Below are 13053 nucleotides of genomic sequence, written 5' to 3' on the forward strand. Positions count from 1 at the left end.
GTGCTTGCTTGTTCTCAAAGGATTTTATTTTTCCTTCACTTATGAAGCTTAGTTTGGCTGGATATGAAATTCTGGGTTGAAAGTTCTTTTCTTTAAGGATGTTGAATATCGGCCCCCACTCCCTTCTGGCCTGTAGGGTTTCTGCTGAGAGATCTGCTGTAAGTCTGATGGGCTTCCCTTTGTGGGTAACCCGACCTTTCTCTCTGGCTGCCCTTAGTATTTTCTCCTTCATTTCAACCCTGGCGAATCTGACGATTATGTGCCTTGGGGTTGCTCTTCTAGAGGAATATCTTTGTGGTGTTCTCTGTATTTCCTGGACTTGAATATTGGCCTGCCTTGCTAGGTTGGGGAAGTTTTCCTGGATAATATCCTGAAGAGTATTTTCCAGCTTGGATGCATTCTCTTCGTCACATTCAGGTACACCTATCAAACGTAGATTAGGTCTTTTCACATAGTCCCATATTTCTTGTTGACTCTGTTCATTCCTTTTTACCCTGTTTTCTCTAATCTTGCCTTCTCGTTTTATTTCATTGAGTTGATCTTCGACCTCTGATATCCTTTCTTCTGCTTGGTCAATTCGGCTGTTGAAACTTGTGCATGCTTCACGAAGTTCTCGTGTTGTGTTTTTCAGCTCCATCAATTCGCTCATATTCCTCTCTAAGTTGTCCATTCTCGTTAACATTTCGTCAAGTCTTTTTTCAAGGTTCTTAGTTTCTTTGCATTGGGTTAGAACATGTTCTTTTAGCTCACGGAAGTTTCTTATTATCCACTTTCGGAAAGCTGATTCTGTCATTTCATCACGCTCATTCTCCATCCAGTCTTGTTCCCTTGCTGGTGAGGAGTTGTGCTCCCTTGTAGGAGGAGAGGTGTTCTGGTTTTGGGTGTTTTCATCCTTTTTGCGCTGGTTTCTTCCCATCTTTGTGGATTTATCCACCTATCGACTTTGTAGTTGCTGTAGTAGCTGAACTCATAAACCCCCTTTTCTTCCCCCTAGGTGGTCTGTCCCAGGGATTTAGGGCGTTATGATTTTCTGCTGTTGCAATGGTTTTCCCTGCCCACAAGGTGGCAGCCTAGTCACACTCAGCCTGCAGAGGCTTCGTTGAGCTGCTGTGGGCAAATTGTCCTGGGAACTGCAGGGTGTTTCCCGGTGGGTGACGCCCCTCCTCCACAGAGCTGGACCGTCCCGTGTTCAGCCGTGTTTCCGGAGGCGTCCTCTTTGCCCAGGAAACTCTTGGGTTGAGTCCCTGCCTCAGCTCCCCTTGCTTGCCCAGAGGGGATCCGGTCTCGCTCACTCTGCACAAGGGGCCGCTGCTCCCTGCCTCGGGTGCAGGCAGAGCAGCCGCGCCAGTCCAACCAACGGCGCTGGCAACCCGTGGACCTTCGCCACCTGTGAATCTCCTGGTCTGTGGGCAGTAAAAATCCGCTGCCCTGTGAGCCGCTGCATCAGTCAAAGCAGCGGCTCTGAGATTCGTGGCGCGCCCTTTCCCGGGAGTGTCCTGGCTTGAATCCCTGCTTCAGCTCCCCTTGCTGGCTCAGAGGTGATTCAGTCTCTCTCGCTCTGTACGTGGATCCGCCGCCCCCCACCTCAGGGCGTAGGCTGAGCGGCGCGCCGCTCCGCTCAAACCAGCGGCGCTGGTGACCCGTGTGGCTCTTCCTCCTGTTAATCCCCTGGTCTGTGGTCAGTAAAAATCTGTCTGGAAATGCGGCGTCCACTCACCCTCTGCGCCTTCTTTCGGAGCTGCGATCCCGACTGCCTCCTAATCGGCCATCTTGAAAACCCCCTCCGATGGTTGTTTTTTCTAAACACATTGAAATTATTATTTTACTTTCACCTGGCCTCTATGTTACTATTGAGAAGTCAGCTGTCAGTCTCATTGCTGTTCTTTTATTGGGAAACTTTCTCTTTTCCTTTTTCTTTTCCTACCTCCCTTTCTCCTTCTATTTATCCTTTCTTCTTTTCTTCTTCTTTCTCTTCCTTTTTTTCTTCCTATTCCTCCTCTTATTCTTCCTCTTTCTCTCTGGCTGCTTTTAATAATATTTATCTACGATGTATCTAGGTTTGGTTATTTTTATTTATCTAGCTTAGAATTATTTATTGGGTTTCCTGAGATTAAGGGTTGTTATCTTTTAATAAGTCTAGAAAATTATTAGTAATTGGCCAGGCAAGATGGTGCATGCCTGTAATCCTAGCACTTTGGGAGGCTGAAGTGGGACGATTGCATAAGCCCAGATGTTCAAGACCAGCTTGGGCAGCATAATGAGACCTTGTCTCAAAAAATTAAATTAAAAAAAGAAAATCTTTAGCAATTATGTCCCTGAGTTTAGGTTTTCCCCTATTATCTCTATTTGCTTCTCCAAGAGCTCCTATAAGACATTTGTTAGACTTTCTCATACTGTTTTCATACAAGAATATTTATTCCACATTTTTCATCTCTTTTTTCCTCTCTAGATTATTTATTTATTCATTTATTATTATTTTTTAAAATAGAGACAGAGTCTCTCTATGTTGCCTAGGCTGGTCTTGTGGGCTCAAACAGTCCTCCCTTCTCTGCCTCTTCAGTGCTGGGATTGCAGGCATGAGCCACCATACCCAGCCTGGATGATTTCTTTGATTGCATCTTCCAATTAGCTAATTTTCTCTTCATGTGTGTTTGTTTAATCCACATATTGGGTTTTACAGTTCAGCTGTTACATCTTTTATTTTCAGGAGTTCTTTTGATTCTTTTCTAAATTTACTTGATTGTTCTCTATAGATATTTATTCTGTTTTCAAGTTTCTCTTTGATTTCATTAAATGTATTAAATATAACTATTTTATATTCTTGGCCTGATAATTCCAATATCTGATTCTGATTTCAAATTTCACTTTCTGTTATTTCTTCTTGCTCTCACTCATGTGGTCTTTTTATTCCCTTATTTATATTGTGACTTTTGACTTCAAACTGCTCATTTTTAAAAACTATATTTGTGTCTGTATTAGTCTGTTTTGTGCTGCTATAACAGAGTACCACAGACTGGGTAGTTTATAAACAATAGAAGTTTATTTGGCTCATGGCTCTGGAGGTAGAAAGTCTAAGATTAAGGGGCAGTGTCCGATCATGGATTTCTGGCTGCGTCATAACATGGCTGAAGGCATCACAGCAGCAAGAGAAAGGGAGAGATTTAACTCACAGCCTCAAGCCTTTCCATAAATATCATTAATCAGTTCATGAGGATGGCCCCCTCATGGCCTCAACAGCTCCCTTTATGCCCCACCTCCCAACACTGCTGTAGTTGCAGCGGGGGTTAAGTTTCCAACACATGCTTTTTGGGGGACACATTCAAATCACAGCTGTGGATGTTCTTTGAGGCCTGGAGTTTATTTCTGCTAGTTTTCTTAGAGCTATATCAAACTTAGACACATCTTAAACTCAGATTTCCTTTTAAGATTTTTTCAGTATCACACATGGCATGGGAATTTGAACTTCAGCCTCTCATGAATTCTACTTGTGGTTATATATTCTCAGAGAAGAATATTTTCCCCTCCACTTAGTAGCAAAGTTGAATAAGGGAAGTTTCCTGCCGTTCTGTTCTGTGTGGCAGGGTTATTTCCCATTCACATTTACTTTGAAGGCAGAACGCTCTGGAGTTGTGGTATGTGTGTGCTTTATGAAACTCCCCACCTTGACTAGGCTCTAGGCTTTATCTACTTCCCCCTTTTTCCTCTTCCAGCATCAAAGTGATCATAAAGGTGTCCTGTGTGTGTCAGAAACTCTCAGCATGAATGGTGGCTTTGGTGTGTGCTTACTCTCAGGATTCATGCTCTCACTGGTCAGAGTCTTTTATGCCAGTTCAGCAGTGTATTTATTCTTTGTTTTCTTGATTTGGTTAAGAAATTTTTTTGAGACAGCTTCTCAGGGCCTCTAATCTGCCGTAGTAGCAGAACTGCAAGTTGAAAACCCATTTTATGTTCACTATTTTCTACATATATTTGGTAGCATCAAGTCAAAGATAATGACGAATTGTTCTTCAGCCTTTTGAAATTCTGCAGAAGGTATTTGGTCTTAAATTGAAGCAAAAGATAATTCACTCAACTTAAGAAAACCATTGTTTTCTAATAGCTTCTAAAACCTTGAAATCTAGAGTTGGCCAACTAAAGTTTTCAGAACTTTATATATGGAATTTTTGGGAAGTAGTATAGATTTACTTTATTACATTTCATCAGCTTAATACCACTACTACTATTAGCGCATTATCTGATGTCATCTTTTAACAATGCTTAGTAAGAATGTACTCTGGGAATCAATCAGAATTTCTGATACCAAAGTTCCTGCACTTACTTGTGATGTTAATATTCCTTTCTTTTTTTTTTTTTTTTCTTTTTTTTTGAGACGGAGTTTCGCTCTTGTTACCCAGGCTGGAGTGCAATGGCGCGATCTCGGCTCACCGCAACCTCCGCCTCCTGGGTTCAGGCAATACTCCTGCCTCAGCCTCCCGAGTAGCTGGGATTACAGGCGTGCGCCACCACGCCCAGCTAATTTTTTTGTATTTTTAGCAGAGACGGGGTTTCACCATGTGGACCAGGATGGTCTCGATCTCTCGACCTCTTGATCCACCCGCCTCGGCCTCCCAAAGTGCTGGGATTATAGGCGTGAGCCACCACGCCCGGCCTTAATATTCCTTTCAACTAAGATTTGAGGCAACTTCCAAACGTGTATTCAGTATAAAAGAATAAAATTAATCACTGAGAGACTTGAGGCAATGGATAGGAAAACAGTAAAGCTTTGAATAAAAATAACACACAGGAATACATAGTATTTTTTCCCAATAACTGTGACCTGTATTTGGTTTTAAGCTTCGTGTGTGTGTGTGTGTGTGTGTGTGTGTGTGTGTGTGTTTCGGTGTGTGTTTATGTGTGTGTGTGTGTGAGAGAGAGAGAGACAGGGAATTGCTCTGTTTCCCAGGCTAGAGTGTAGTGGCACAATCACGGCTCACTGCAGCCTTGATCTGCCAGGCTCAAGAGATCCTCCCACCTCAGCCTCCCAAGTAGCTGAGACCACAGGTGTGTGCCACCATGCCCATCTAATTTTTGTATGTTTGGTAGAAATGTTGCTCAGGCTAGCTTTGAACTTATGGGTTCAAGGGGTCCTCCCACCTTGGCCTCCCAAAGTGCTGAGATTAGAGGCATGAGCCACCACGCCTGGCTGGTTTTATGCTTTTTAACATACACTAAGAGTAGGGTAGGCAAAGAACAACTAAGTTGGTTTGTGTGTTTCCCTGTTAAGTAGGACAAATGCCTGTGACTTTGTGAGCCTTTTGGCAACACTGTTGAAATTGCATCAAGGCCCTGATGACAAAGATTGGCAGTAATATAGTAGTCTGGGGGAATATCTTTTATGTTTTAGTTATAAAAATTGAAACTCTTCTAAGCTATTGACAGCTGCATTACTGGGAAGTTGGTTTAGGGCTGGACCTGCCTGGTGAAGGACTGGCCCTGGTGGGATCTGGAGTGGGGTGGGAGCTTCACTGAGCATCAGATTTCAATCCACTACAAAGTTTCAGATCACTCCAGTTGTTTGCATTTTGCCAAAACAACCACCTTCTAAGTCATATTGAGAGGGCCTGAGATGCATCTGCTCCCTTAGAGCTACTTTAACTGCAGTACAGATAGCCTGTGTCATCTTAGTCTCAGCTGATCAGGGACCAAATACATAGGGCCAGATTATAAGTAAACTAGCTAATGGTGTGAAACTTGGAAAAACCATTTACTATGTGTATTTGGGTCTTGTCAGCAATTCCTGAGCATGGATAGGTTGTGTGTGTGCGTGTGTGTGTGTGAGCGCACGCACGAGTTCTTGCTATGGTATACAGGCACAATGAAAGTGTATAAAAACAAATGTAGGGGCCAGACGCCATGGCTCACGCCTCTAATCCCAGCACTTTGGGAGGCCGAGGCAGGCAGATCATGAGGTCAAGAGATTGAGACCATCTTGGCCAACATGGTGAAACCTCATCTCTACTAAAAATACAAAAAATTAGCTGGGTGTGGTGGCACGTGCCTGTAGTCCCAGGTACTCGGGAGGCTGAGGCAGGAGAATCCCTTGAACCTGAGAGGCAGAGGTTTTAATGAGATAAAGTCACGCCACTGCACTGCAGCCTGGGCAACAGAGCGAGATTCTATCTCAAAAAACAAAACAACAACAAAAAAACCCCACAAATGTAAAGTTCATGGTTAGATTTCTTAACTTTGGAGGTTAGTCATCTTTGACAAAGCAAACTGGGATGACTTTGTGTGTGAGCTCCTAACTTAATGACTAATAAATAAAAAAGATCAGTTTCTGTAAATAAACTTGCTCAAAAGTATGCAGTCGTTTTAAACTTTCTTTTTCTTTGCTTCAAGGATTTTGACTCTTTCTTCTCTGCAAAAGAAGAGAATATTATTTATTCCTTCCTTGGCTTGGCTCCTCCTCCAGACTCAAAGGTAAGTTTGCGCAAACTCCTTTGGGGATCAATATAGATAATACCAAATAAAGATAGAAATCAGCATCTAAGACTGCTTAATAAATGATGATCTTTAAATTAATGTGATTTTTATACACTTCTTATTCTGATGAAATCCTATACATAGAGATAATGCAGTTTTTACTAAAAAAAAGTTCCAAAATTATGCTTTTCATGTTTATGCTGTTTTCACCTTGTTATGGCAAATTTTATAACACCGAAGTTAGGAAATATCATTACTTTGAATAATCTTGAGTGCATTCATTAAATATATAAGCATTTGAGCTCCTAGGTTGTGTTTATACAATTCTTTTGTTTTGAATTGACTTCTCATATAGCTTTATGTGAGTTAATTTCATAATGATATATGTCCTTATGGTTTATTTCTATTTAAATGAACTAAACTGCATTTTGGTCTCAGAAAAATGGGACAAGTAAGATCTCGATTCAAGAACAAGGTAAGTTTTATCAAGTTTTTTTCTTCTAGTGATGTCTCATCTTTGATTATGTATAATTAGAGAATTATGCTAATAAAGCCAGTACCATGAATTTGACTTGTGTGTACGTTTAATTCACGAGAATTGCTAAGACTTGCTGATGGATTGAATGTGGATAGGGATGGATTCCATGATGACTTCTAACCAGTGTGTGTTAGATTCTGCTCTGAGAGAGGGCCATACAGGGGAAATTAAGTTTGAATGAGACAGCTGAGTGATGAAGTGAGGTAGGCAGTTGCATGCTGACCTGTGTCTCTGCGAAATCTGGTTGGAGATGCACACGTGGAAGCTGCAAGCATGTAGATGGAGCTGAAGTCGTGAAAAGTGGGTGAAACAAAGTAATGAGAGAATTGACAGAAGGGAGACCAGAGTGGGGGTAGGGGTGGGGCTTCAAGTTTAAAGTTGGCTGGAAGATGGAAGGTGAGAGCAGTTAAGGAGGCTAAGATGGAGAGTGGGGAAGGCAGGAGGAGATCAGGGGCGCGTGGTGTTATGGAAGCCCAGGAGGAGCTCAGCTCTTTACAGAAGAGGGTGATGTTAGTTATGACAAATGCTGCTGAGAGATTGAGTCAGGTGAGGCCATAAAGGTGACTACTGGCTTTGATGACATGGAAGTTATTGGAGGCCATGACAGAAGTAGTTTCTGAGGCGAGGTAGAGGCAGATGCATGTGGTCCAGACAGAGTGGTGTAAGGAGGACTGGTAGTGAGAGGGAAGGACTATGCATAGACAATGATTTTGGGGGAATTTTCCCACAAAGGGAAAGAGAAAATGGCAGACATCATTGTTTTAAAAAGCTAATGGGAATTTATCCTAAGGAAATATTCCAAAATAAAGAATACTATTTCATGGTGACAACCAGTGCAGAGTTATTTCTAATTAAAAATAGTGAGCAACCACAGGTTCAAAAATATAAGCATAGTGAAAAACTATTATGCTGGACACAGTGGCTCACACCTATAGTCCTGGCTTTTTAAAACTCCTTCTCACTACTGGAAATTTGGGCAGAGTCCCTTGAGTCCGTGCTTGCTGCCAGTTCCCTAGCTTCCTCTCTCCTCCCTGTGTTCTGGAAAGTTCCCCCATCTCTCTTGTTTACCCCAGCTCAATCTCTCTTCTTAACCCAAGTTCTCTATCTTTGAATAGACATCTCTCATATTCCTGCTACTTCCTAATCCCCTTCTTCTGTTCTGGAAAGTTCCCCATCTCCCTTGTTTACCCAAGCTCAATCTCTCTTCTTAATCCAAGTTCTTTATCTTTCAGTAGACATCTTCCATATTCCTGCTACTTCCTAATCTCCTTCTTCCAGACCCCAGACCAGAGGGTGGTAGGAGGGGAGAGTCTAGTTTTCACAAGGCCCACTGGGGGTTGTCTAAACAAAAGGGAATTTTCTCTTCTTGGTCAATAATAATGTGGCAAAACTCTGAAATGACTTTTTCTTTAATCTTTTATAGATTAAATTCTTAGACAAAGCTACTGTCTTCACCAAGAGACTCAGTAAACAGAAGGGGGAGAGGGTAGTAGAAAAATACATTTTCTTTCTGTTCACCACAAGTTCCAGGAATCATGTTTTCCTTATTTCTTCCCTTTGCAATATCTTTTTATGTTTTTCATTCCTTTTTTTATAGCATTAGAATCTTTTCTTCATGTGGCTATAGGCTTCATAATGATCATTTAAAACTTGTCTGATATTCTATCATGTTGATGTATCACAATTGACTTATTCCTATATTTTTAATTTTTACTTATTATTGTATCATAAATGTTTATGCTTTTATGGTGTCATAATGGTCATTAAATATTTTGTATAACATTCCATAAAGTTGATGTTCCATACATTTTTAAAAAATTTTTTGGCCAGGCACGGTGGCTCATGCCTGTAATCCCAGCACTTTGGGTGGCTGAGGCAGGTGGATCACTGAGGTCAGGAGTTCGAGACCAGCCTGACCAATATGGTGGAACCCTGTCTCTACTAAAAATACACACACAAAAAAAATTAGCCAGGTGTGGTGGTGGGCACCTATAGTCCCAGCTACTTGGGAGGCTGAGACAGGAGAGTGGCTTGAACTTGGAAGGTGGAGGTTACAGTGAGCCAAGATCACGCCATTGCACTCCAGGTAGACAGAGCGAGACTCCATCTCAAAAAAATTTTTTTTAACTAATTAATTTATTTACTATGTTGCCCACACTAGTCTTGAACTTCTGGGCTCAAGCCCAGATGTTTTATAAATAGATTAATAGATGTTTAATAAATAGATTAATAAATAGATGTTCCTAAGTATTTTATTTTTTTGCAGGTATTGTAAAAGTAGTTGAGGTCTTGATTTGATGTTTGGTTACTGTTGGTGACCAACAATCAGTAGGAGAGCTACTGATTTGTGTACATTAATTTCGTATCTGGAAACTTTGCTGAATTCTTTTATTAGTTCTTAGAGCTTTTTGTAGGAGTCTTAGGATTTTCTAGGTATATAATATATATTCTTAATATCTCATCTGTTTGGACTTAATGTTATAACACTTATGTAATATGTAGAAACACATGTATCCATTGACCGTTTCCCATCTTTATGCTATACTATCATGTGTATCACATTTCCATATACTATCAACTCTACTATGTAGTGTTCCTATTGAACAGTCTTTTTTTTTTTTTTAAGTTGGAGGTAATCTTTTGTGTTTACACAGACTTTTAAATTTCTGATGCCTTGTGGAGAGTGAAGTTTCCATCTGGTGCCATTTTCTTTCAGCCCAAAGAACTTCCTTTAGTCCTTTAGCATTGTTTTGTAACGCAGGTCTGCTGGCGATGAGTTCTTTAGGTTTCTTTTATCTGAAGTATCTTTATTTTACTTTCATTCTTGATATTTCACTGGATGTAAAATTCTTAGTTGATAGATTTTTTTCCTTTCAGCATCTTGGATGTATTTTTTTCCTTCTGCCTTCTGGTCTCCATAGTTTCTGATGAGACATGAAAATAATTTGAGTTAGAGGGATCCAAGATGGCTGATCACTAGCAGCTCAGGCACGTAGCTCCCAGTGAAAGCACAGAGAACGAGAGGACACCACACTTTCAGACGAATATTTGTTGCTCACGGACCAAGAGATTCCCAGTGGAGGAGCCCCACGGGTCACCAGAGCGACTCTTGTGGCCAGTACGGTGGTTTTGCTGGCGCCTTAGCGCAGCAGTTCTAGGTGCAGAGTCCGGAGATTCCCAGGCAGAAAAGCACCATCAATCTTAACACCGCTGTTTTGGCCGGCGCAGTGGATTGCTCAGATTTCGGCTCTGGGAATCAAAAGTTGGACGTCCGCTCAGAGACCTAGTTAGAAAGTCGGTAATTACAAAGACGACAGAGGGATAAATATATAATGAAGAGAAGAAACCAGCCTAAAAAGGCAGAGAATACTCAAAATCAGAATGCCTCTCTCTCTACAGAGGATCGCAATTCCTCATCAATAACGGAACAAGGCTTAATGGAGAACGAGTGTGTTCCATTATCAGAAGCAGGCTTCAAAATGTGGGTGATAAGAAACTTCTGTGAATTAGAAGAACTTGTTCTAACCCAATGCAAAGAAACTAAGAACCTTGAAAAAAGGTTTGACGAAATGCTAATGAGAATGGACAATTTAGAGAGGAATATAAGTGAATTGATGGAGCTGAAAAACACAACACGAGAACTTCGCGAAGTATGCACAAGTTTAAACAGTCGAATTGATCAAGCAGAAGAAAGGATATTAGAAGTCGAGGACCAGCTCAGTGAAATGAAATGAGAAGACAAGATTGGAGAAAAATGGATAAAAAGGAATGAGCAAAGTCTCCAGGAAATATGGGACTATGTGAAAAGAGCTAATTTACGTTTGATAGGTGTACCTGAATGTGACGAAGAGAATGAATCCAAGTTGGAAAATACTCTTCAAGATATCATTCAGGAAAACTTTCCCAACCTAGCAAGGCAGGGTAATATTCAACTCCAGGTAATACAGAGAACACCACAAAGATATTCTTCAAGAAGACCAACCCCAAGGCACATAATTGCCAGATTTATTAGGGTTGAAATGAAGGAGAAAATACTAAGGGCAGCCAGAGAGAAAGGTCAGGTTACCCATAAAGGGAAACCTATCAGACTTACAGCAGATCTCTCAGCAGAAACCCTGCAAGCCAGAAAAGAGTGGGGACCAATATTTAATATCCTTAAAGAAAAGAACTTTCAACCCAGAATTTCATATCCAGCCAAATTAAGCTTTATGAGCAAAGGAAAAATTAAATCTTTTGCGAACAAACAAGTACTTAGAGACTTCACCACCACCAGACCTGCTTTACAAGAGCTTCTGAAAGAAGCACTATACATATAAAGGAACAACCAATATCAGCCTTTCCAAAAATATATCAAAAAGCAAAGAGCATTAACACAATAAAAAGTGTACACCAACTAATGGGCAAAACAGCCAGCTAGCATCAAATGGCAGTATTAAACTTATATATATTCTAATTGGATAAAAAGCCAAAACCCATCGGTATGCTGCATCCAGACCCATCTCACATGCAACAATACACAAGGACTCAAAACAAAGAGAAGGAGGAAGATTTACCAACCAACCAGAGAGTAAAAATAAACAAATAAACAAAAAGCAGGAGATGCAACTCTCACCTCTGATAAAGTAGACTTTAAAGCAATAAAGATCAAAAGAGGGAAAGGACATTACATAATGGCAAAAGGATCAATGTAACAAGAAGAGCTAACGATTTTATAGATCAACGAGACAGAAAATTAACAAGGACATCCAGGACTTGAACTCAGATCCAGAACAAGTAAACTTAATAAACATGTATAGAACTCTCTACTTCAAATACACAAAACATACATTACCACCTCACACCTATTCCAAAAGTGACTACATAATTGGAAGTAAATCACTCCTCAGTAATCGCATAGCATTTCATAGGTTTAAATGAAATATTGGTTGGCTGCTTGTTTATTTTCTTCCCTTATTCCTTCCTGTCTACATCATTAAGTATAATTATTGGTATAAAAGTGCAATACCCATTACTAAATTGCATTCTAGCCTGGGCAAGAAAGCAATACTCCCATTCTCTTTCTCTCTTTCTCTTCCTTTTTCTTCCTCTTCTTCATTCTTTTTTCTTTCTTTAAAAAAAAAAAAAAAAAAGAAAATAATTTGAATCCTTGTTTCCTGTAGGTAGTATATCTTTTTTCTCTGGGTGCTTTTAAGACTCATTTTATCTTTGGTCTCCAGCCATTTGATTATGACATACTTACATATGATTTTTTTGTGTACTTATTATTATTGGGATTTTTCTGAGAGTCTTGAATCTGTCTATCATTTACCAAATTTAGAAAATTTTCAACCATTTTATTTTTGAATATTATTTCTTCCCCATTTGTTTTTATTTTCCCTTCTGGCATTCTAATTACGTATATGTTAAATCTTCTGTTATTATTACACATTTTCCTAAAGCTAAAAATTTTTTTCAGTCTTGTTTTTCTTTGGTCTTCATATTGGATAATTTCTATTAATTTATTTTAAGTTCACTTATTTTTTCTTTGTCATTTTCATTCTGCATTCTGCATCCAGTTCAGTAAATTTTTTATTTCATATATTGTATTTTTCAATTCTGAAATATTACACTTCTTTGATTTTTATAATTTCTATTTTTCTATTGAGAATGTCAATTGTTCATTCATTGAAAGCATGTTTGCCTTTACATCTTTGAGCATAGTTTTATTAGCTACTTTAAAATCCTTGTCTGCAAATTACAGCATCCAGGTCTTTTCTGTGTTGGTCTTCATTGGTTATTATTTCTCTTGAGAATGAGTAACATTTTCCTGGTTCCTTGTATGTTAAGTATTTTGGATGGTATCTTGAATATAGTGAGTCTCATGTTGTAAAGGTTTTGTATTTTGTTATATTCTGCTGAAAAACATTGACTATTGTGTTTGTTTTAGCAGGCATTTACTTTGTTGGACTCGAACAGCAAACTCTATGTTTCTAGTAGCAGCTATCCTATTACTTAGTAGGATACTTTCAGTTGTACCAAGATCAATCTCAGTTATGAATCAGAGTGTAAAAGTT

The 13053-nt window shown here is 39.8% G+C and overlaps 1 protein-coding gene across 2 annotated transcripts in view; it reads left to right on the top strand.

Moving 5' to 3' along the window:
- Positions 1 to 13053, top strand: part of SH3BGR (SH3 domain binding glutamate rich protein) — a 62356-nt gene that overhangs the window by 29270 nt on the left and 20033 nt on the right. For both annotated transcript variants that reach the window (XM_012445232.3, XM_012445224.2), the window contains exon 3: positions 6379 to 6459. In XM_012445232.3, the coding sequence (XP_012300655.1) occupies positions 6379 to 6459 (81 nt within the window). The remainder of the gene's footprint in view (positions 1 to 6378; positions 6460 to 13053) is intronic.

Source organism: Aotus nancymaae, unplaced genomic scaffold (assembly GCF_030222135.1).
Source record: "Aotus nancymaae isolate 86718 unplaced genomic scaffold, 86718_ANA_hifiasm-v0.15.2.pri h1tg000022l_1, whole genome shotgun sequence".
In the NCBI taxonomy this organism is placed as follows: domain Eukaryota; kingdom Metazoa; phylum Chordata; class Mammalia; order Primates; family Aotidae; genus Aotus; species Aotus nancymaae.